The 23,421-nt window shown below is 42.9% G+C and overlaps 1 protein-coding gene across 38 annotated transcripts in view; it reads right to left on the bottom strand.

The window, feature by feature from the left end:
- DOCK9 (dedicator of cytokinesis 9) overlaps window positions 1-23,421 on the bottom strand; it is a 325,197-nt gene that overhangs the window by 92,683 nt on the left and 209,093 nt on the right. For all 38 annotated transcript variants that reach the window (XR_011378719.1, XM_070048669.1, XM_070048650.1 and 35 more), the window contains exons 16-27: window positions 13,052-13,131; window positions 12,780-12,967; window positions 12,571-12,636; window positions 10,384-10,476; window positions 9,060-9,183; window positions 8,567-8,688; window positions 7,086-7,172; window positions 6,657-6,746; window positions 5,456-5,571; window positions 5,123-5,192; window positions 4,137-4,262; window positions 3,486-3,557 (exon numbers count right to left, since the gene is read on the bottom strand). Coding sequence is in view for 37 of the 38 variants with exons in the window: in XM_070048669.1 (XP_069904770.1) it covers window positions 3,486-3,557; window positions 4,137-4,262; window positions 5,123-5,192; window positions 5,456-5,571; window positions 6,657-6,746; window positions 7,086-7,172; window positions 8,567-8,688; window positions 9,060-9,183; window positions 10,384-10,476; window positions 12,571-12,636; window positions 12,780-12,967; window positions 13,052-13,131 (1,234 nt within the window). In the remaining variant the exon portion in view is untranslated. The remainder of the gene's footprint in view (window positions 1-3,485; window positions 3,558-4,136; window positions 4,263-5,122; window positions 5,193-5,455; window positions 5,572-6,656; window positions 6,747-7,085; window positions 7,173-8,566; window positions 8,689-9,059; window positions 9,184-10,383; window positions 10,477-12,570; window positions 12,637-12,779; window positions 12,968-13,051; window positions 13,132-23,421) is intronic.

Raw genomic sequence — 23,421 nt, 5'->3', positions numbered from 1 at the left:
CTCAGCTCTTTGTACAGGAAGTTACATGAGGGTTCAACCTTCTCCTTTTGGAGGCCAGTGTTTCTTTTTAAGTACAGTGGATAACTTTTTTTTTTAAATTACACTTAAAACATCTCTGAATATTATTTTTAGGACCAACATATAATTAACTTACAGAAAAAGTTTTGCATGGTAGCCATTTGAGTGGTTTGGATGAAGCTGCAAGACAAGTAGACCATTTCACAGGGCGGAGGTGTTGCTGGGAAGCGCAGGACACTGCAGAAGGCTGTGTGTCTCTAGCATGAGCTCTTTTTTTTTTTTTTTTTTATCTTTTATTTAATGAATATAAATTTCCAAAGTACGTCTCATGGGTTGCAATGGCTTTCCCCCCCATACCGTCCCTCCCACCCACCACCCTCCCCTTTCCCACTCCCTCTCCCCTTCCATTCACATCAAGATTCATTTTCGATTATCTTAGTATACAGAAGATCAGCTTAGTATACCTTAAGTATGGATTTCAACAGTTTGTTCCCACACAGAAACATAAAGTGAAAAATAATAGATGATTTTTTTTAAATGATGATGAAATCAGATCAGACCTATTGTCATGTTTAATCCCAGTGAGAGTCAAGTTGGGAATTGATAGTTTCTTTTTTTTTTTTTTTTTAACAGAAGATCAGTTTAGTGTACATTAAGTAAAGATTTCAATCGTTTGCACCCCCATAGAAACACAAAGTGAAATATACTGTTTGAGTACTCGTTATAGCATTAAGCCTCAGTGTACAGCACATTAAGGACAGAGATCCTACATGAGGAGTAAGTGCACAGTGACTCCTGTTGTTGACTTTACAAATTGACACTCCTGTTTATGGCATCAGTAATCTCCCTATGCACCAGTCATGAGTTTCCAAGGCTATGGAAGCCCCTTGAGTTCTCCGACTCTTATCTTGTTTAGACAAGGTCATAGTCAAAGTGGAGGTTCTCTCCTCCCTTCAGAGAAAGGCACCTCCCTCTTTGAAGACCTGTTCTTTCCACTGGGATCTCACTCACAGAGATCTTTTTGCCAGAGTGTCTTGGCTTTCCATAGCATGAGCTCTTAACTGCTTGGTCATGTGACCTGGGGGGCGGGGTCACCTCACGGGCCCATGCCTCTGCCTCTACTTCTGTGCTCAAAGGGAGGAACTGGACCAGAAGGCACTTTCAGGTTCCCACATTCATAAGGTGCTATGATGCACTTTGGCATCTTGAAAACAAACACGTGCACTCAGATTTCTTTACTAATTTCCTAACACAGTTGTTGTTCTTGGGAAGATGACACTGGTGCCCGCACTGAGTATGCTTCCCTCTGCACCCTCTCTCACGTGGTCCTCACTGCGGTCGTAAGGAGGCAATGGGCTGCTGTAGCTGCGTAAATGTTTGGTGCTGGGTCCCAGGCTTTGTCCATCCCAGGTCTCTTCTTACCTTCGCTCTCTTCCTGTACCCAGCCAACTCCTATTTACTCATCAGAACCTCATGAACCCACATCTCTTCCTGTCAGTCTTCTTGCACTCCCATGCCCCTGAGCACTCCGTGTCCACCACCATCAGCGCACTCAGCAGGAGGGAAGGGAACTGCTGAGCTAACGAGGCTTTCTCATCTACGCCCCTGGAGGGCACAACCCATGCTGCATTCAACGTTGAAACCTTTAAGCCTGATAAGGGCTCAATGAACACCTGCTAAATGAATCAAGCTGTATTTTCAAATACAATCAAGACTCGGTTGGCTCTGACATGATCACACGTATTAGAGCCTGAAACAATGAGAACTCCAGCGAGGCCTTGTATGGGCTGAAATAGCACCCCTCATGTTCATATGTTGAAGTTCTAACCCCTGACATACCTGGGAACATGATTTTATTTGGATCTTCACAGAAGTAATTAAGGTAAAGCGAAGCTGTTGCGGGGGGCTTTAATCCACCAGGACTGGTGTCCCCACAGGAGAAGATGAGGATGCCGACACACAGGAGAAGGCTACCACCTACGAGCCACGGAGGGGCCTCAGCAGAAAACACCCGCAGGTACCCTGTCCTGGGACGTTCAACCTCTCCATTGTGAGCAAATACATTCTGTGGCAAATGAATATAATAAACTAATAGGGGCTGCGATCCTGTTCTGTACGTGACAGCATTTTTAACAGACAAAGAATAGAGCCAAATGACATGCCTGAGTGTGAGTCTGTGTGTGTGCAGGCAGGCACACCCACTAAGCAGCATGGTGCCAAGTAGAGGTTCTGCTAGCTATTCTTTTGGCAAGCTATTCTGGCATGATTTACATGGTGCATTTTTCTGTGGAAAGCAGGCCCACTTCCATCTGGCATCTCCCTATACGATGAAATCAGAATCTTTAAACTGGATTTTAAAAGAACAAAAAATAAAGGAAACCACCTGGTCAGGCACCAGGGCCTGCTCTAACTGGCAGAAAGGACGGCCTAGATTCTGACCCACCAACCTACTGCCCAGCACGATCCACTGCCTTTCCAAGAATCCTCTGAGAGTCCACCACCTTTGAGCAGGAGACCTGAATCTTGACTGTCTCCTTGTCTCTGCTCTTTCCTGCACACAAGAATCCTGAGACCAACGTCCACTGTGACAGCATGCCCGTGCCTGGCACCAGGATCACTCCCTGCAGGCGCTCCTCCACTCCCAACCAGACCCCACCTCCACCAGCTACAACAGGGAGGCAATTCATCGCTGCAAGGACAGCTCCAGGGCTCTGTGAGTCTCACAAGGCGTTCTAATCATCAAGACAAGACAGTGGCACTGCTACCTGTGTTTATAACACTGGAACTTCATAGAAACTTACATACTTTGAGCCTTAAGTCAGCCAAGAAGGGCCACTTGCAACTCAACAGGCACCAGTACAGAGATAAGCCCAGTACTCTCAGAGCCGAGCCCAGCATGGAGGACCCACAGCTCACAAAGGCACACACGTGAGACTGTGTACTTGCCCCACAGAGGCAGAGGTTCTAGGGGGCATGACATGCGTGAGACACTCCTACCTAAACCCGAGGAAAGTCAACAAGGGTCAAGGTTCTTAACAATGCTGGATAAGGACAACTCCAATTTCAATTTGCTTAAACAAATATTCCCATTTCAACAAAGGTGAAGATTTCCGAGCTAGCCAAAGGAAAAGTTCATCTGTGTGTGCGCGCGCGCGCGCGCGTGTGTGTGTGTGTGTGTGTGTGTGTATTCAATAACATACTGGTCTAGAGCACAGGCTTTGGAGCCAGAACAGCACCATGACCTTGGGCAAGTAGTTCAAGCACTCTGGCCTCACTTTCCTCATCTATAAAATGAGTAAAAATGGTACTTCCCTCGCTGTGTCGTTATGAAGCTAAAAGGATTTATTATTTGTCAAGCAGTCACAACAGTTCTGTAATCAACCCACAGAGATCATCAATGAATGTTAGCTACAGACACAGAGAGAGGCTTCCCTCGGGACCACAAGCCTCCACATGAAGTAACATACCTTAACTTTGGAGTTCTCTATCAAATGCTGCGCCATGGATTTTATCAGCACATCAAAGAAAAACCATGAATACTAAAAGGGGGAAAAAAAAAAGACCCTAGTTAAGAAAAGCAGTAAGTTAGCAGTTATACATGAACACCTATGGGCTAGCTGCACTACTGACCGGGAGCAGATATGACCCTCAAATGTAAGTGAACCTCCTGGCAAGTTATTATCAGACTCAAGAGGTGAGTGGCAGATGTCTTCTGCCTGCACAAGTCCAACAATAAATGCTCCATCTTGCCGGGAAACTGGATGCTTACACTCAGCATGGCGCAACCCAAAAAGGGGCACTGCAGATGACTTGTGCTGTCTTTCCTCGCTGATCTCTCCCTTGGTGACAGCTGCCTTTGTAATCTCTCAATTAGTGTCATATGCTGACTTGAATATAATGGTGTATCAATACTAAACAGCCAATGCAACTCTAAACATAGTGACTCTTTGCAGCTTCTATTTCCTAACACAATTTGCAAAGCAGGTACCGGAGAAGCAATGCTGTTACTCGTTTTAGCGGTGTAGTAATCACCTCCAAAAACACATAGGAAGCGTGAACTGATCAGGCTATGGTTTTTCGTTAATAAAACCGAAGAGCCACACTGGCTCCTGACATACCTTAAGCAGTTTGTTGCTGGTGAGGAAATCGGCAGAAGGCTTGAGAATGGTAGTCATGGATTTGGTTAGCTCTTCGTGCACTGTCTTATATTCAGAAGCAACATATGGCTCAGCCTTATAAGCATACTTGGAAGAAAAGGGAAAAAGACTTTAATGTTGGGCTGAAAGCTTCAGAGGTTCCAAAGAACAAAGATCAGGGACCAAGGTACGCTTCCATGAGTGGGAGGGAGAGACATGGAAATGAAGGCGGGAAGGGTGATTGTCATGTCACAGGAAGAGGGGGCCCACGATGTCATCAAGGAATTCATCAAAATGCATGAATCACCTGACTCAGATCAGTGGCCATCAGCCCATAGCTTCATCTGTACCAGGAACCTCAAGTAATGTGTCAAAAAGAATCCAAACATTTTTCAAACTATCACATGACTGCAATTCACAAAGGTGTCTTAGACTGAACAGAACCAGTAATCATCACTATGTTACTTTAGAACAGTCATCATCACTATGTTAACTGAATGTAGTATATAAATAAAAACTCATTGATACTTATCCTAATGATGTCGCCTATAGCCCACTCAGTCATCTAAATTGATTGTGAACAGAGTTAACTTTTCTATCTTGGGAGAATGAAGCAGTTTTGCTGGGAATTTTAGAAGGAAAAGAGGAACGTGAAGATGATAAACTACCAGAGGTCTAACAAGACCAACTGGAAATTCTTCTTTAAACTCCCACATCATTTGAGTCACATTATTCGGAAAACCAATTCAGAGGATGTAGCTGAAGAAATGAAATTAAGTAAACAAATGAGTGGCCGCCCTTCTTTATACTTCCTCTTGTTTAGGTACAAGCATTGGCTATGAGGAATAGAACAGAAAGCAGAGGTATTAAGTATATCCCAGATAACTGGAACTGTAAAAAAACAAGTCCTCAGAAGGAAAGTTGGAGAGCCACAGATGCAAATGATCAGAACAGTTTGTCTTACGTACCTTAACATAGGACCTCAAGTGGCTTTCCAATCCTTCCTCATGGCACTGGGCAACCACATGAATAATGACCCTACACACCACAGGAATGAATAAAGCAATGAATAGTAATGTGAAAATGGAAACATTTCATTATTATCACAGCAGCAGAACAATGGTGATGCTATGGGCACTTAGGAAACAAGGAGACGAGGAATTAATGGGGTCCCTACATATGGGATCGAGAGACTTTTTGTAAGCACAATGCTCAGCACATACTAGCATCCCGGATAGGCATAGACTGTGTTCCAGCTGAGGACTGGAAAAGAAGAGCTTCCATCCAGCCACCTCCCTTACCGCGTCACGTTGACTGCCACTTCCTCCTGGGTGGCCCTGGTGAGGACGCGGAAGAGCTGGTTTAGGATGGTGGGCAAGAAGGCGATCATCACGTGGCCTTCCATCGCGTGTAGACTCTGCACACATGGAATGGCAAGGTTCATGTTATCTTTTTAAAAGCAAACCCAGCCAATGTAATTTCTGGTCTGTTTCGAAGATGCATACAAGAACTCCCTCTGCAATGAATGGGGAACTGTGGTGGGGCAGAAGGCATCCGCCCAGTAACCATGTCTGCCCCCAAGATGTGTGTGTTCTAATCCTTGAACTCCTGACTATGTTACACAGCAGGGGAGAATTAAGGTTGCTAATCAGCTGGCATTAAGATAGGAACAAACTGGGTGAGCTCAACCTAATCAAAAAGGAGCTTAAAATTGGAAGAGGGAAGCAGGAAAGGGCAGCCAGAGGCACATGTGACTCAGACTCAGGAAAGCAGCTGGAGAGACCCTACAATGTGGAATATATAGATACACACACATCTCTCTCTCATTTTCCTTGCTGAAACCAAACATCCCTTTGATCCATTCCTCACATCTCTGATTTTGTCCCCAGTCTAGAATGCCCTTTCAGCTATTCTAAAAAAATGCTGCCCCCAGGGCTGGCGCTGTGGCACAGTAAATTAATCCCCCACCTGCGCTGCTGGCAACCCATATGGACACCAGTTCTAGTCTCAGCTGCTCCTCTTCCAATCCAGTTCTGCTATAGCCTGCGAAAGCAGTGGAGGATGGCCCAAGCGCTTGGACCTCTGCACCCTTGTGGGAGACCCAGAAGAAGCTCCTGGATCCTGGTTTCAGATTGGCCAAGCTCTAGCCTTTGCAGCCATTTGGGGAGTGAACCAGCAGATGGAAGACCTTTCTCTCTGTCTCTCCCTCACTGTCTGTAACTCTACCTCTCAAATAAATAAAATCTTTAAAAAAAAAAAATGCTGCCACCAACAATCATGAGGTAGATGAAATCTCCCAGACAAACCCCACCTCCTTGTCAATGCTCAGCAACCCCAGGAACCTCCCCAACCCCTGCACAAAGAAAGTGTCAATATGCGGTAGTCCAGGTAGGAGCATCCTTACAGAGATTCCCAAGGATGTAAAAACACTGGTCACTAAACAGAAAATCCAACCTACTCCAAATTCATTACAAAGGGGCTACTACGCATGACATCTGATACCTTAAGGTATTTTACAAGTTCATTCCCTAAGGCTTGGGCTCCAGATTCAGTTTTCTGACAGTACTGGAAAAAATTGTGTAAATGCTGATCCTAGGGGCAGAAAAGAAAAAAGTCTATTAGTACACATGCCGTGGAAATAGGAATATTTACTCCTTGCAGCATTCATATTTTTTAAGACTATAAAACTAGTCACATAAAAATGACAACATAAAAATTGCCCAACAAAACAGGAAAATTGTTGAAAAATGTCACTCAGACTAGCCATTCATATCAGTACATATGAGTACAATATATGCATTTTCTTTCTTCAAAAAAAAAAAAAAAACCTTATACATCAAGGTATATTCACATAACATATCAGGGTTTTCTCTGTAAAAGAAAGTGCAAACCCAGAGCAGCCACTGCCAGTTTCAATGGGACAGCACGTACCTGAGTGTACACTGTAGAAACCAGATGAGTAGAAACTTTCAACAGCGGCTTGGCTCCATCTACCCATTTAATTTCTGGACCATAATGCTGAAAAAAATATGGAGGGGAAAAAGTGCCAACAGATTAGCTATTTTTGCTTTCCAACACAACCTTCACTGAGGGTACTAACTAGGGGTGAAGGCCCAAAGAGCTGCGATAACTCGGTCTATTGTGGTCCACCACAGGAAGGCAGCCAGAACTCATTTCTACCCACTTTCTTCCCTCTAAGTACACCGTTTTTTTAAACTGGGTTTTCTGGGTTATCTTCTATGTTTAGTTGCAGCTATGTGAGTTACTCTCCACTTGAGATGGGAAAATCTTGTTTCACTAGTATCTTACCCAGACTTGCATTGAGGATTCTGTAAGTGATGGTAGAAGGTACCACACAAAGCACACCTGGCACAAGCCAGGGGCTGATCATCTGTGTTGTTTTAACTTCTGAAACTTCCATTTGTTTTTTCATTTTTAAACTAAGAATTATAACTGAAAGTTTTATGAATTTTCCTTCTTTTGGAATATTTTAACTATCTACAACATGATTCCATATTTGGCAATATTAAAATACAAAGAAACATTAAGAGAACAGACCCGGGGCTGGCACTGTGGCATAGAAGTCTAAGCTTCCACCTGTAGTGCCGGCATCCCATATGGGTGCTGGTTCAAGCCCAGCTGCTCCACTTCTGATCCAGCTCCCTGCTAACGTGCCTGGGAAAGCAGAAGATGGCCCAAGTACTTAGGCCCCTGTGACCACATGGGAGACCCAGAAGAACTTCCTGGCTTCTGGCTTTGGCCTGGTCCACCTGGCTGTTGCAAGCATTTGGGGTTTGAACCTACAGATGGAAGATCTCTGTCTCTCTCTCTCCTTCTATTTCTGTATCTCTGCTTTTCATATAAACAAATAAATATTTTAAAAAGAGTTACTTGATTCTTGAAAAAAAAAAAAAAAAAAAACAGTCCTTATCTAGATGTTATAAAATTGAAGCCTAAAAAATTTAAGGTGGTTAAAAATATTACCGAAAAGTCAGAAAATTCAGGCCTTTACAAATCAGAAAAGTTTTGGAATGTGCTGCCATGTAGGTGAGAGATTTGCTTGCTAGACTTATATTAAGCTGGAAGAAAATTCCTAATCATTTGCATGTTACTAAGAATTCATCTTTATTCGAGTAGAGCTAAACTGTGGAGACAGACTTACTGATCCAGTATCTCCGTATCTCTATTTCCCTGTTGAGGCACTGCTAGTTCAGGACTTACAAAATACCTACATATTTCTGACAATGTAATAATTGTTACCAGCACTGACTTCTAAGGGCCTAAAGTTACTTGATAACTTTAATGTTGGGACAGGCAAACATACTGTGTACTTTTGTTGTGTTATTTTTGTTTTAGACATTCAATAATGTTTTCTGAAGGATCTGGGATAAAACAATGTAAAAATCCTATACCCTGCCCATTCCGAGCTCCTGGTAGCCAAGGTAGCCAGACGGAAGGTTAGCTGAGACAGGGATGTGCTGCTCGTTGGTCACCACCCTTCCATCTTTCAGGAGAGGAAGCCAGGAATATCCAACTGTTGAAAACAAAATAAAACAAAAACTCATTGTAAATTTTTGAAAACTTACGAAAGAAAGGCAATATAAAACTGTCTTGAGCTTTCAGAACTATTAGCATCAATCAGAGTAAGACATCACAAAGGTCCTAAATACAATTTGTAGAACACTGTCCACAATGTACTTCAGCCTGTTGGGGATTGGAATTCTAAAATTCTCCCTGATAAAAACTTACTTATGCAATCCAGGCACGCTACCTACAAACCTCATCTAAAAATTCCTCTACAAAAGCATGCAAATTCAAAATCAAAATACAACAGAAACAAAGTGCAATTTAAGAACTTAATATGTACATTATTTTTCAAAATCAAGAAGCAATGACATTCCAAACCTTGTGTTTCAACAACATCCTTTTTCTTTGTGCTTCCTTTACTCGAGTTATCGCAGCTGACGTGGAAGAAGGTGAACAGTAAGTGGTGCTTTTCATGCAGCTGCGTGGGCAACTCTATTTTAATCTGCAGAAAAAGAAAAAATAATACTCTTGCTAATATTCCAAAACCTCAAATAGTCCTGGTGAAAGCAGACACATGTGTCACATAATACACAATATTCCAGAAAGAATTGGAAAACACATGATAGTAACTACGACGTTCCCTTAACACAGCAAAGGAGTGAAATGCCAGGGTGGAGAATTTCAAAGTAGGACTGAGGGGCAGGTACTACGGTGTAGCAGTTTAAGCCATGGCTTGAGATGCCCTTATCACAGTGCTGCTTTGAGTTCCAGCTTCTAATCCAGCTTCCTGTCAATGTGTCTGGGAAGGTAGTGGATGAGGACCCAAGTACTTGGGTGCCTGACGCCCACGTGGGAGACCCAAATGGAGTTCCTAGCTCCTGGGTTTGGCCCGCTCCAGCCCTGGCTGTAGTGGGCATTTGGGGGAGTGAACCAATGCATAGAAGATCCCTCTCTCTCTCTCTGTCACTCTGCCTTTCAAATAAATCTTTTTAAAAATCAAGGTAAGATTCATATAGTACTTTCAATGAACTACTAACTCTATGTAAGCAGACTCAATGACAAAAAAGTAAGATTCTGAGATCCAACAACTATACATAAATAACAACAACATAAATCAGGAAGAAAACAAGGCTGGGGCTGTGGTGCAGCAGGTTCGTCAGCATTCCATAGGGTGCTAGCTCAAATCCTGGCTGCTCTACTTCCGATCCAGCTCCCTGCTCATGTGCCTGCGAAAGCAGCAGAAGAGGGCTGAGCAGTTGCCCAACTTGGGTCCCTGCGATCCACATGGGAGACCCTGATGGAATTCCAGACTCCTGGCTTCAACTTGGCACAACCCCAGTTGTTGTGGCCATTTGGGGAGTGAACCAGTGGATGGAAGATCTCTCTCCATAACTTTGCCATTCAAATAAATAACTTAATAAATATATTTGAAAGAGAGAGCTAGATTACTAATTATGGTAATAACAGTCACATCTTTTTCTGTATTATCTGCATTTTCCGAGATTTTATTTTTTAACAATGGATGTGTTACTTTTATAATTAGAAAAGAGGTATGTAAACAAATGCCTTTAACATTCAGCTCAATCACTATGATTTCAGTCTACTATGTAGCTTCTCTTGATTTTTGCTTTTACCAAGCAAATAATTGGGATTTGCGCATAAAACTGGTCAAATTGCATCTTTCCAATAAAACACCACTTACCTCATCATAAAATTCTGGGTTTTGTTGATGGTGTAAAACTGCAGCAAAGGCGCTTCTTGTGAACACTGGTCCACCAGGTCTTCCATAAATGCACTAAAATAAAGTTAACAAAGGCAAACTCAGCTGTATTGTAAAGAAAGCAGTGTTTTGGGGCCGGTGCTGCAGCGTAGTAGGTTAAGCCTCTGCCTGTGGTACTGGCATCCCATTGGTCATGCCAGTTTGAGTCCTGGCTCCTCCACTTCCTAGCCGGCTCCCTGTTAATGTCCTGGGAGAGCAGTGGAAGATGGTGTAAGTGCTTGGGCCCCTGCCCCTGCATGGGAGTCTCAGAGGAACCTCCTGGCTCCTGGCTTCAGATCAGCGCAGCTCCGGCCATTTGGAAAGTGAACCAGAAGATGGAAGACCTCTGTTTTCCCCTCTCTCTCTGTCTGTAACTCCGCCTCTCAAAAAAATAAATATATCTTTAAAAAAAAAAAAAAAAAGGAGAGGCGAGGGGAGGTGAGGGAGGGAGGGAGGGAGGAAGGAAAGAAGGAAGGAAGGACGACGGATGGCAGCTTACCCCCAGGCCTGCTTGTCTGCTGCCCTTCCCTACTCCATGTCCTGACTCTGTACAACACCTTGCTCATCTAACTGCTTGCTCTCTCTGAATGAAATTTACTTCTGTGTGCACCAAAAAGTTTTTGTGGATCCTTCAACAAATCATTAACTCCTTCCCCTGTGTCCTCCAGCATTTTTCTATGCTTATCCAAAAGCTATTTCAGTGTCTTCCATGTGCCATGACTGTCTTTCCCACTATACCATGAATTATATTCACTTTTGTATTTCTGTCTCCTCCCCTTCTTGGGAACTTATTTTCACACACTTACAGCAAAGAAATTGGGCTCTGAAGTCAAACTATCTGGCTGGAATCTCACTAATGTATGACTCTACATGATTTAATTTCTTTTAAGATTTTCTTTGTTTACTTGAAAGTCAGAGTTACACTGGGGCCAGCGCCGTGGCTCACTTGGTTAATCCTCCGCCTGCGGCGCCAGCATTCTATATGGGCACCAGGTTCTAGTCCTGGTTGCTCCTCTTCCAGTCTAGCTCTCTGCTCTGGCCCAGAAAGGCAGTGGAGGATGGCCCAAGTGCGTGGGCCACTGCACCCGCATGGGAGACCAGGAAGAAGCACCTGGCTCCTGATCGGAGCAACGTCGGCCGTGGCGGCCATTTGGGGAGTGAACCAATGGAAGGAAGACCTTTTTCTCTCTGTCTCTCTCTCTACTGTCTATAACTCTACCTGTCAAAAAAAAAAAAAAAAAAAAAAAGAAAAGAAAAGAAAGAAAGAAAGAAAGTCAGTCAGAGTTACACAGAGAGAGAAGGAGAGGTAGAGAAAGAGAGGTCTTCCATCCACGGGTTCATTCCCCAGATGGCCACAACGGCCGGAGCTGCACCAATCCAAAGTCAGGAGCCAGGAGCTTCTTCTGGGTCTCCCACGCGGGTACAGGGGCCCAAGGACTTGGGCCATCCCCTACTTCTTTCCCAGGCAACAGCAGAGAGCTGGATCAGAAGTAAAGCAGCCAGGACTTGAACTGGCGCCCATATGGGATGCTGGCACTGCAGGTGACAGCTTTACCCACTACGCCACAGCGCCGGCCCCATGATTTAAATTCTATGTATCAATCTTTTTACACGAAAAGTAAAGATTTAACTGTACCCAACTCAAGGACTATTTTTGAGAACCAAAAACATTACAAACATAACTGCAATGCCTGGGGTATGAGTAGCATTCAATAAACTTATTTATAATCCACTACTATCATTCTTATTGTACTACAATAAGCATTTATCATCTGTTGATCTTCTTTTATTATTTCTAACACCAATATTAATCACATCAAAATTCTTAGGACCCACACAATCTTGGCTCATGGTTTGTGCAAAATAAGTGATTAATGAATTGGATATGTATAAGAAACTTTCATCCCTGAAAAAAAACAAAACAGTCGCCCAGGAGCAATAATTAGTTATTATATATTCTGTAAAGTTCAGCATATGTGGTGATAGGTTGGTTATAACAATATGTTATGTTTGGTTTGTGTCAATTAAAATGTGCCAAATTGCTTCAGTCACACAATATCAAGCAGGTGTTTTCTTAAAATGGAAAAATCAGAATATGCAACTGGATATCAAAACAAAATGAAAACAAACCTTTAGGGGTAGAGAATCTTCCTCATCTGATTCTTTGAATTCAATGCAAATAGCAATATTTCTGGCCTGCAGTAATATTTAAAGAAACAGAAGAGTAAGAAAAAAGCAACAACAAGTCTGAATATGTACATGTTTATGAAAGAACATGGGAAGCCAAACCCTAAGGAAGGATTTGACATCAGGAATGAAACCTCAACGTTCACACTTACCTTGGCAAAAGTCTTTTGACTGTCGAATTTCAAGTACTTGGGATAAACGTAAAGGTGATTGTTGTAGACAGTGTAAGGCTGAGTGTGTTTCGGGATGCAGGGGACAAACTCCTCCACTTCAAATGTGATTGGAACTTTAGCGCAGGCTTCAAATTGCTTCATGGGAATGTAGGATGAGTTAACATAATCTGAAAAGATATTCCAAACAGTCCAAACTGAAGGAACAACCAAACAAAAGTCCTGTCTCTTTATTATACAGAATTTGCACTTACTAGGAAAGTCTGAGGAAACATTATCAATGGTAATGTCTAGATTGCCTAAAATCACTGGAAGTTTAGCCATCTTCTCAGGTCTACAAACAAAAGAAGAGAAAACCAAACATTTATAAGTGGGGTGAACCTTAATCTCTAAATCCTGGAGCAGCATTTCCAAGATATATAGAATGCAAGCCACGAGTAACCACGTGAACTAAACAGGCACAATTAGTTTTAACATTATATTTTATTTAACCCAATAGACTGAATATATTATCATTTTGGTGTATAATCAGAATAATAATGTGTAAGTCTTTAAAAAACCCAGATGTGTATTTTACACTTCTGTACTTCAAGTGCTCAACTGACCCACAAGGCTATTGGTCACTGGGTTGTTTGGCACAGGTCTAGAAAGAATACAGTACTCCCCATTATCCATGGGAACCTCTTCCAAGACCCACAGTGGATTCCTGGAATTGCAGATAGTAAAACTATGCTTTTTACTATATACACATACCTACAATTATAGCTAATAATAAAGTAGACTAATTTAACAATATACTGTAATAAAAGTGTCACCATCACTACTCTTGCACTTTGGTGCTATTATTAAACAAAATAATGGTTACTTGAACACAAGCACTCTGGTAATGGCGATGGCTGCCGAGTGTCTGACAGGTGAGATGCTCATACGGCTGGACACACTGGGCAAAGGGATGACTCACGTCCCACAAAGACAGAGCTAGACAGTGCGAGATCCCATCATGCTACTCAGAAGAATGTGCAATTTAAAACGTGTCAATTGTTTATTTCCGGAATTTTTCCACTTAATATTTCAGGCACTGGTCCACTACAGGTAACTGAAATTGCAGAAAGCAAAACTGGAGATAAGGAAAGACCACTGTACCAGCAAAGCGGTTAAAGCATTCTGAACCAGTCCAGCCTCACCAAAATCACCTGACTCGATTAGGATCATCAATACTCAGAACTCAAACGTCATCTTAGTCTCTTGTGTGTGGCAAACTGCTGGGTGGAGAACGGAAACCCGATGAAACCCCCAGTGCTGTTTGTCCTGGGTCAGACTCAGTCTAGTATAGAATCTCCACTCACATTCCTGACAAGCATGGCTACTGCTTTAACCCCTCTTAGCATCAAGGGAACTTTGGAGAAAGCTGTTTTCACACCAGAATACTCCTCCTAGTAAGACAGTGAAATCCACCTCCTTGAATGCCCTAGATTCAATGTTTCAATCATGTATACACAGCTACCACATAGCCAAAAATCCTCCATTTTCTCAGCACCTCTGCACCTTCCTCCAGTGCCATTTTTATGCCAGAAGGATGTACACTTAAATCACTGGACTCAGAACTGCGTTAGGTCAGGCCCAGTGTGGTCTGACCAGCTCGGGGAGGAGAAGCTGTCTAGTTTTCAGTACTATTACCTGTCCACTATTACGGCTCAAATGCTGTTACTTTAGAATATTCACATCACTCTAGAGACCCACGTTAAATCACAATCACCTAATACCTCTCAATCTTTTTCTCACATGCACACTACATCTAACTAACACACTACATCTCTCTATCCCCTATTTATATGATTATGTTTTCAGAATGCAAAGTAGGATCTTAATTTTTGTCTTGGTGAAATTTCATCTTATGCTTGAGTCACTTCTAGTTGACCAGAATTCTCCTAAATTCAGATTCTAACATCTAATGAAATAGATATTCCTGACTTACATCATGAAGACATTTAATCAGCATGTTATATTCTCATGCAAATCACACAGAATAGCACCAAGCACAGGTTCCTTCTCAAGCCTATAGAGGCCCACTTCCATCCTGACACTGACCCATGAATCACACTTGGTAGCATCTGGAGACTCCCAGGGGCTGAACAACTTCACACTCATGTGTAACACTTTTCTAGTTTTTCACAGGGTATTATGATATTAAACAGATTCTGTCACAGGTGTTTTTTTTTTTTTTCTTAAACTCCACCAGCATAGCAACCCAATTTAAAAGAGCAGAAGTGCGGTTAGATGACTCGCTCAATATGACTCGATTATTCCTAGAAAACAGAATGCCACCACATGAGTCTTCATGCGCCACCTGTTTAATAATTTCTCCTTGAACAGTGCCAAGAAACATCAAGGCTCAGTGGCCAATATATTCCGCATTTGGTTTTGCCTGCATTTTGAAAGGTTCCTACTTCATGCTTTTAAGATTTCTCAAATATTACTGTTATCTATTGAGTAGTCTCACATGTAACTTCTCAGCATATCTTGGAATAGTCCTCATCTGACATAAGATCTCCGTAAAAATTCTACATTCCTGCTTCCTTATGACTACAGATTACGTCGAGCAGCTCCATCTAGCCCATTCTCGCTCCAAGTTGCAGAATCTCTGCCCCTCAGAGTCCTTCTCTCTTCCCCTGTCTTCTGTCTACTCCTGAGTTTAAAAGGCAGTTCTTTGAAATCCCGAGATGGAATGGTTGCAAAGACAAGTCAACGATTGTTCACATATTCCGCCTTCAGATAAAAAGATTCTGGCAAGGGATAAGCAGGTACAGCCCAGCACTAACTTCACCTGGCCTCTGTGCCCATTCTGAGAGATGTTTCACACACCCAAGATCCCTTGCTTCTTAGCAGGAGGAGCGACTCCTGCTAAGCCAACAGCCATTTTCTCCGAGTGTCTGGCAGTCTTCAAAGAGCTGAGCAGTCCGTGACAACAGTCAGTGTCACAGCCCCCCGCAGCTGGACACACAGCTCTGCAGAGCACTGACCCTCAGGCCCAGGGGGGTTTGCACAGGTATGTGCTTCCTTGAGAAACACTGAGCGTTTCTGCCTCTGAGCAACTTAACACTGCAACGGTCCACGAACCATTTCATTATACAAAATCTTGAGGCACCTATGAAGTTGTATATGTTTCTTTGAGTTAGATCTGTTCTATTCATTACACACAATGCTTCTAATTATAAGTACAAAAAGAAATGCACTTCAGCCCTTCCTAGTTATTTACACCTGTGAATGAAGAGGCATCTTCTTCGTCATTTTTAAGTCACTGTGACTCCATGCACTTACACATTTTGGAAGGAGGCAGACTTCTTTGCAACAAGTTTTACTTGCACAATTTTCACCAGAAATCTCTCTAATGTATTGGGTATTTCTGTGCCTGATGACACTTATTTCTTATTCTGTTCCCTCCCTCTGCTGACAGCTTTTACTTTTAGTTGCTTCCACAGAGGCACTGTGTCCACTCACTTCCAAGCAAAGAAGTGAGCCTGCCTCCATACCACACAGAACACGGGCTTTATGAGCTTTGTGTGATTATTTTTTTTTTAAATATTAATTTGATGAGATTAAGACAGAGAGAGAGAGATTGCAAATGAGCACTATCACCCATTAGTTTACTACCCAAATGCCCATAATGGCAGGGGTTGGGGACATGGGTTTCAGCAGGGCAGGAGAATGAAGGCAAGAGCCAGAAACTCAATCTGTGTCTCCCACGTGGGTGGCAGGGACCCAGCTACTTGAGCCATTACCATTGCCTTCCAGGGTCTGCATTAGTAAGAAGCTGGAATCAGCAGCAAGAGCCAGAAATTGAACTCAGGTTCAATGTAGGATGTGGGAATTCTAAAGGTTATATCTTTTTTTTTTTTTTTTTTTAAGATTTATTTATTTATTTGAAAGGCAGTGTTCAGAGAAGCAAAGGCAGAGAGAGAGAGAGAGAGAGAGAGAGAGAGAGAGGTTCTTTCAGGTCTCCCATGTGGGTGCAGGGACCCAAGGACTCGGGCCATCTCCCACTGCTTTCCTAGGCCATAGCAGAGAGCTGGATCAAAAGTGGAGCAGCTGGGACTCAAACCAGCATCCATAGGGCATGCTGAAACTGCATCTTTACCTCCCTCCCTCTTGCTGCTGTTTCAGCATGCCCTATGGGTGCTGGTTTGAGTCCCAGCTGCTCCACTTTTGATCCAGCTCTCTGCTATGGCCTAGGAAAGCAGTGGGAGATGGCCCGAGTCCTTGGGTCCCTGCACCCACATGGGAGACCTGAAAGAACCTCCTGGCTCTTGACTTAAGATCAGCCCAGCTCTGGCTATTGTGTCCATTTATGGAGTGAACCAGCATCTTTACCTGCTATGCCACAGGGCCATCCGCTAAAACTAACATTTTAACCATTAGGCCAAAAAGTGACCCCTAAGTTTTTTAAAATAATCTTAAACTTTAATTCAAATACTTATGGCTTTGGGGGCAGATGGTTGGCACAGCAGTTAAAGTCATCCCTTGGGATGATGACAGTCCATATCAGAGTGCATGGGTGTGAGTCCTGGCTACCCTGTCTGACCCAGCGTCCTGCTAATGTGCACCCTGGGAGGTATCAGAGGATGACTGAAGCCACCCATGTGGGAGACCTGGACTGACTTCAAGGCTCCTAGCTTCAACCTTACCCTACCCTGGCCGTGTGGGCATTTGGGGAGTGAACCAGCAGATGGGAGGTTTCTCATTCTGCCCCTCAATAAAATGAAAATAAATTTTTTAAAAAATTTGGGCTTAAAGTTTTTGTTGAAGTAGCTTACTGGACATCAAAATTTCACATACAACAAAAAACTCTACTTTTTTTTTATATGCATTTCCAAAGTGGTGCTGCTGGTGGCAGTGGAGGCAGCAGGGGTGGTGATTTGGTTACACAGCAAATTCTCTCGTAACTGGGATTCATGGTTGTTTCTAGTGCTAAAACCAAACCTGCATTCCATATATACCTATAGTACTCTCTATACACCTGTATTCTATGCAAAGCTTATAGAGTAGCACTTGAACATGGAAACCCATCTTGAAATTGTGTCAATTAAATAAGTGAGCAACACAAATGGATAGGAATACATGTAGGACGTCTGCCACGTGGGCAGGCTCCTGTCTGTGTGTGAATGCAGCAATGAGCTCAAACTCTCCTCTCAGGAAAAGGAAAAGTGTTTCTCTGCCCATTGCCCAGGTGTTCCCGGTACCTCAACTATTCCCACAGCAGAAGGGGAATGGTGTCGCCCCACCCCCACAGAGACGGCGTTCTTCCCGAAGTGTTTCTGCAGCTCGGGCCTCCTTCCCCACTTCCTGTACTGGCAGGACCATTAAAATGAGTGACTGGCAAAATAGGCATACCTGGCTCTGTGGTTCATTTTGTACAAGAATTTATTCCCTAAAAGCTTTGGTGTCACATTAAAAAAGACACTTAAATATGATTGAAAAAAATTGAGATTTTTTTTTTGTTTAAGCAAAAATCATGTAACTTTTATTTACGGGAAAATTCAGGATTTCTAAAGTGCTTAGGATGTGCTTTTGTGCACCACACTTAGCACATTACAAACTATGACTTTTGTCCTCAAAAAAAAAAAAAAAAAAGCCTTAGTAGTCATTGTCAACTATTGATGACATATAATGACACTTTCAGAGAGAATGTACAAATCTCCACCAGAAGGCAGAGCATCTAGCTCTACTGGGAAGGAACAGGAATGGGACCAAAGTTGGTGGTGGGAGAAATCACGCTAACATGCCTTGTCACTTATTCCCCACCACAGTTCTAGGAGGCAGGGGCTATAATGATCTTCCCCTAAAATTAGAAGAGGAGAGCAAAGGGCATTTGGCCTAGTGGTTAAGACACCACTTGGGAAGCCCGTATCCCTCTAGAACGCCTGGGTCCGTGAGCTGCCTCCAGCTCCTGACTGCAGTCTCCTGCTGATGCTGACCCTGAAGGGCAGCAACGATTCAAGGGTTCGAGTAATCAGGCACCCTGCCAACCACCTGTGAGATCTGGATTAAGTTCCTGGCTCCTGGCTCTGGCTCCATTATGGGCATTTGGGGAGTAAACCAGCAGATGGGAACTCTGTGTGCGTGTATGTGATGGGGGTGGTGTGGGGGGAGGAGGAGGAGGGGAGGAAGTGAAGGAGGAGGAAGTGGAGGAGGAGGAGGAGGAGGAGGAGGAGGAGGAGAGACTCAGGCAGCAAAGTCAAGCGACCTGCCCCAGGTTCCCCAGCATGTCAGTGAGCTATAGATTGGGCTTTGAAGGATGAGTACAACCTCCCCAGAGAGACAAAAGTGGGCAATGTATATGCAGTAAGTACCTGTGATCTATGCATTGCTTGAAGGGGCAGATAGGGAACACAGGTGGGCAGACAGAAAAGCTTGGTGGAATGAGGGTCCACCATGGGTTTACAGAAAAGTCATGTAGTCCCCATGACTTGGGTTCAGCATAACCAGAATGAAATGGGGCAAAGAATGTAATACTTGGATGCAAAGAAAATAAAACTGCAAATAAACACAGATGCATTAAGTACTATATGCAAAAATCCAAGTAGTATTATAAATTAAACTATCCAATGCAGTAGGATAAAAAGGTTTCCATTTTAAAGTAATTTCTCCATTTGTATACTTTGTCTTTACACCCTCATTTCCTGCCTAAGTTAGAAAAGACCCCAAACCATGAGCAAGTCAAATGTAAAATATCAAGTCTCTCTTCTTACAAAAATATTTCTTGGAACATGTATGTCAGTAATACCATCTATCTGACAGAACTGTTTTCTTATGAACTCTTGGAACATATCCCTGGGTAATTATCGCAAGAAAAAGGGGGAATGTGGCTAATGAGCTTTGGCAGCTATTTTGTAAAGAATGAAACAGCTTCAGAAATCTGCCTCATCCATTATTGACATTTTGAAAAAAAAAATCATGGGAGCAGAAACAATAGCTTTGCCAGATCCCTGACATGAGATAAGAAAGAGAGAAAGAGAGAGAGAGAGAAAGCAATGTTAAGGTTTAGAAAAAACTGAGAAAGGGACCTGCACGTCCCTGGCTCTGCTGTAAGGAGAGGGTACGGACACCAGGGCCACTGTGGGTTCTTACCGAAGACAGGGCTCTACGAACGCTGCTGTTTCTGTTTGCTCTTCCCATCAGATTCCTATTTGGGGGCTTCAGGGTCTCTCCTGGCCATTGGGAGCACGAGCATGAGGCATGGCGTGCAGGACAGAACCCACACTTGGGCTCCCTACATGCTCTGCACCAACGAAGGCCGGTGCTCTCTGGGCCTGGCTTTCTGCTCAGGTCGCTTGCACTGGTGACCTGAAGTCCCAACTAGCAACCTCCACTGAAGAGGACAGGACAGTGAGCTGGAGTTACCCTGAAGAACGGTCACTATGAGGAAGTCTCAAGTTAACCCGCATAGAAGGTAACTTCTGAGACAGGGTTCCAACTTCCATCACGTGTAAAAATCTTTACTTTTTTGGAGTTCGAATATAAAAGCAAATATTAGCTTTTTTAAAAAGCTCATGTAAAAGTGATGAAACGCTATAAAGTGAAAAATGAAAATTCACCCAGAGACCCATTGTTTGGAGATAACCGTAACTAGTATCTTGTTGTATATCATGTATGACTATGTTTAGGCCTGTCCATTTCTTCATTTGTATATAGAAAGAAATAGATAAAATACTTTCTTTGAAAAAAGATGTCACACAGATATATTTTCTTCCCTTAACAATATAGTATCCATTTTCCTAATGAGCACATCATGATTATTAAGAATTGCATGGCAGTCTACTGAGAGAAAAAATGGTAATCAATTTAACTAAATGTGACTACATTTTCAAAAGAATTAACTATAAAGGAAGACTGAAAGTTTCTGGAACTCAGATTTTAAAATGATAGTAATTACTTTCTGGCACTATAGTACCTGTGTGTATGATAATACTCTACACCCTATAATAAGGTTTTTTAAAGATGCTTACTGTGGGTTACACAAAGGTAATTTAAAAAAGTTCATGGATAGTAGAATTAAAAGATACACTTATTTTGGTGCCAAAAAAAGATTTGCAAAAGCCATGCATATATGGAGTTGTTGAAAAATTCATGGAAAATGCGTACCACAAAAAAACTATGTAAAGGATTTCAAAAATGTTTGTGCCAAAATGCACTTATCTCTTGACTATTTTTCCACCAATTTTCTGAGGTGTCCTCATATTTGTAATTCTAAAGATTCAGAAACACTATACATGTCCAAAACTGGGAGAAGAGTTAATACTCACAATACTACACAAGCCAATAAACAGTACATATCTAGTATAACCAGAACTGCACAGAACTGAAAAAGATGTAAAGAAAATACCCACTAGGACAGATGTTGTTATGCACCTGGCTAAGCTGCCACCTGTGAAGACTACATCTTCAACTGGAGTACCTGGTTTGAGTTTTGGCTACTCTGCATTCTGACCCAGCTTCCTGCTAAAGTACCTGGGAGAAAGCAGACGTGGGTCCTGCACCCTCATGAGAGACCTTGGAAGGAGTTCCTGGATCCTGATTTTGGCCTGGCATAGCCCTGGGCTTTGTAGGCATTTGTGAGCCAGTGGCTAAGAACATGCTCTCTCTCTTTCTCGCTCTCCCTCTCTTTCAAACAGTAACTCAAAAAGCAAAAACAAAGAAAACACCCCCTAAAAGTTCAGCATGGTCCTCTATGAAAGATAAAACTAGAAGTCATTTGTCTTCCTTTTATTCTTTTGTATTTCTCAAAATTTCTGTACTAAACAAGTGTTATATTCACAAATGGCTGAATCTCTATGGTAACAGAACCACTGGGATCCAGTTGCACTTTCTGACCACCTCCTTTGCCCCTACCAGGGTACACAACTGGCAGACAATGACCAGCAACTTGTGGTACAGGAACCCCGCAAGGCCAGCACAGCAGGCCTCATCCTTCACCTACCCCTTCTCTAACTACCTAAGTGAGCTGGGGAAAGGTTCATCCATAATCAGCCCAGTGGGAATGTCCACTGCTTTGCTGGACTGGCACAGGGGAGAATATTAGTTTACTGATAGCCACACTGAGGTCACATTCCTCATTAACGTTCCAAACGTGGAAAACATCAATCCAGTCAAAAACTGCAGAAACACACAATTGAGAGAGACCTTGAGAGTTCCTCATCACTGTCATTACGAGTCTCCTAGCTCCACCTAAAACTTTGCACCCTTTCTACCTTTCTAAAGTTCTTGGTAAAGGATTCTGTCATTCTGAAGGCTAAGGCTGTCTATAGACATGAGATTTGTATTGACCATACATCTCAGAGCCGGCGCTGTGGCACAGTAGGCTGAGCCTCCACCTGCAGCACTGGCAACCCCTGTGGGCACTTGTTCATGTTCTGGCTGCTCCTCTTCTGATCCAGCTCTCTGCTATGGCCTGGGAAAGCAGCAGAAGATGGCCTAAGTGCTTGGGACCCTGCACCCACGTGGGAGACCTGTGGGTCTCAGGAAGAAGCTCCTGGCATTTGATCGGCCCCACTACAACACTGATGGCCATTTGGGGAGTAAACCTGTAGATGGAAGACCCTTCTCTCCCTCTCTCTGTAACTCTGCCTCTCAAATAAAAAATAATTTAAAAATAAATAAATATACAACACATTTCTAGGTTTTTTGAATTTATGGAGCCTATTTCTATAATCCACTTCTCTTCTACTATTACCAGAAAAACAAGTAAGAAAAAGGTAAAAGTGAAGTTAAAGAAAGTTGAACAGCCATTCTTGAGACCTAGGAACACTGGTAAAATTGTTATTTTGATATGTATTTTTCAAATAACAAAGTTAAGACTAAAAGGTACCCCTGTAGCATACAACAGTTAATTCCTGGTTCTTGGATAGTCTTTCTTTTTTTTTTTTTTTTTTTTTAGTTTTTATTTAATGAATGCCTTTTTTTCATAGATACAACTTTAGGAATACAGTGGTTCTTTCCCCCTAACTACCCCCGCCCCCAGCTCCCATCCCACCTGCCTCTCCCTCTCCCATCTCTTTCTTCATTATGGTTCACTTTTAGTATGACTTTATATACAGAGGACCAACTCCATGCTAAGCATAGACTTCAATAATTTGCACATAAACAACATACAGAGTACAGTTTGGGGAGAAAATTTGCAGTCGATTCTCATATAGCAATTCATTAAGGACAGGGGTTCCACATGGCTGGATACTGTTTCTGTTTCATTATCTTCTAACACCCTCAGCATTTTCTCATCCCCAGCATTTCCCCAGAAAAAGTATCAAATCCACCTTCCCAGGAAGGGAGATCAGGTCTACAAGCTCAGAAGTGACTGTTAGGACGGAGCAGCAAAACAGCAGAGTGTTTTACTCAAGAGTACAGCCAGCCAGACTCCCTGCACCACAACCAGCTGCGTGACAAAGGACACAGGGCTTAGTCTCCCTTGGCCTTGCTGTTGTAGGCTGAACTGTGCTCTCCAAGATCATACAGTGAGGTCCTAACCCCTGTCATCTATGAATGTGACCTTATTTGGAAGCAGTCTTTGCAGATGCAATCAGTTAGGATGAGGTCAGTGGAGTTGGCCCTGACCCAGTATGACTGGTGTTTT

Source organism: Oryctolagus cuniculus, chromosome 9 (assembly GCF_964237555.1).
Source record: "Oryctolagus cuniculus chromosome 9, mOryCun1.1, whole genome shotgun sequence".
Lineage (NCBI taxonomy): Eukaryota > Metazoa > Chordata > Mammalia > Lagomorpha > Leporidae > Oryctolagus > Oryctolagus cuniculus.
This window is presented reverse-complemented; position numbering and strand designations above follow the sequence as displayed.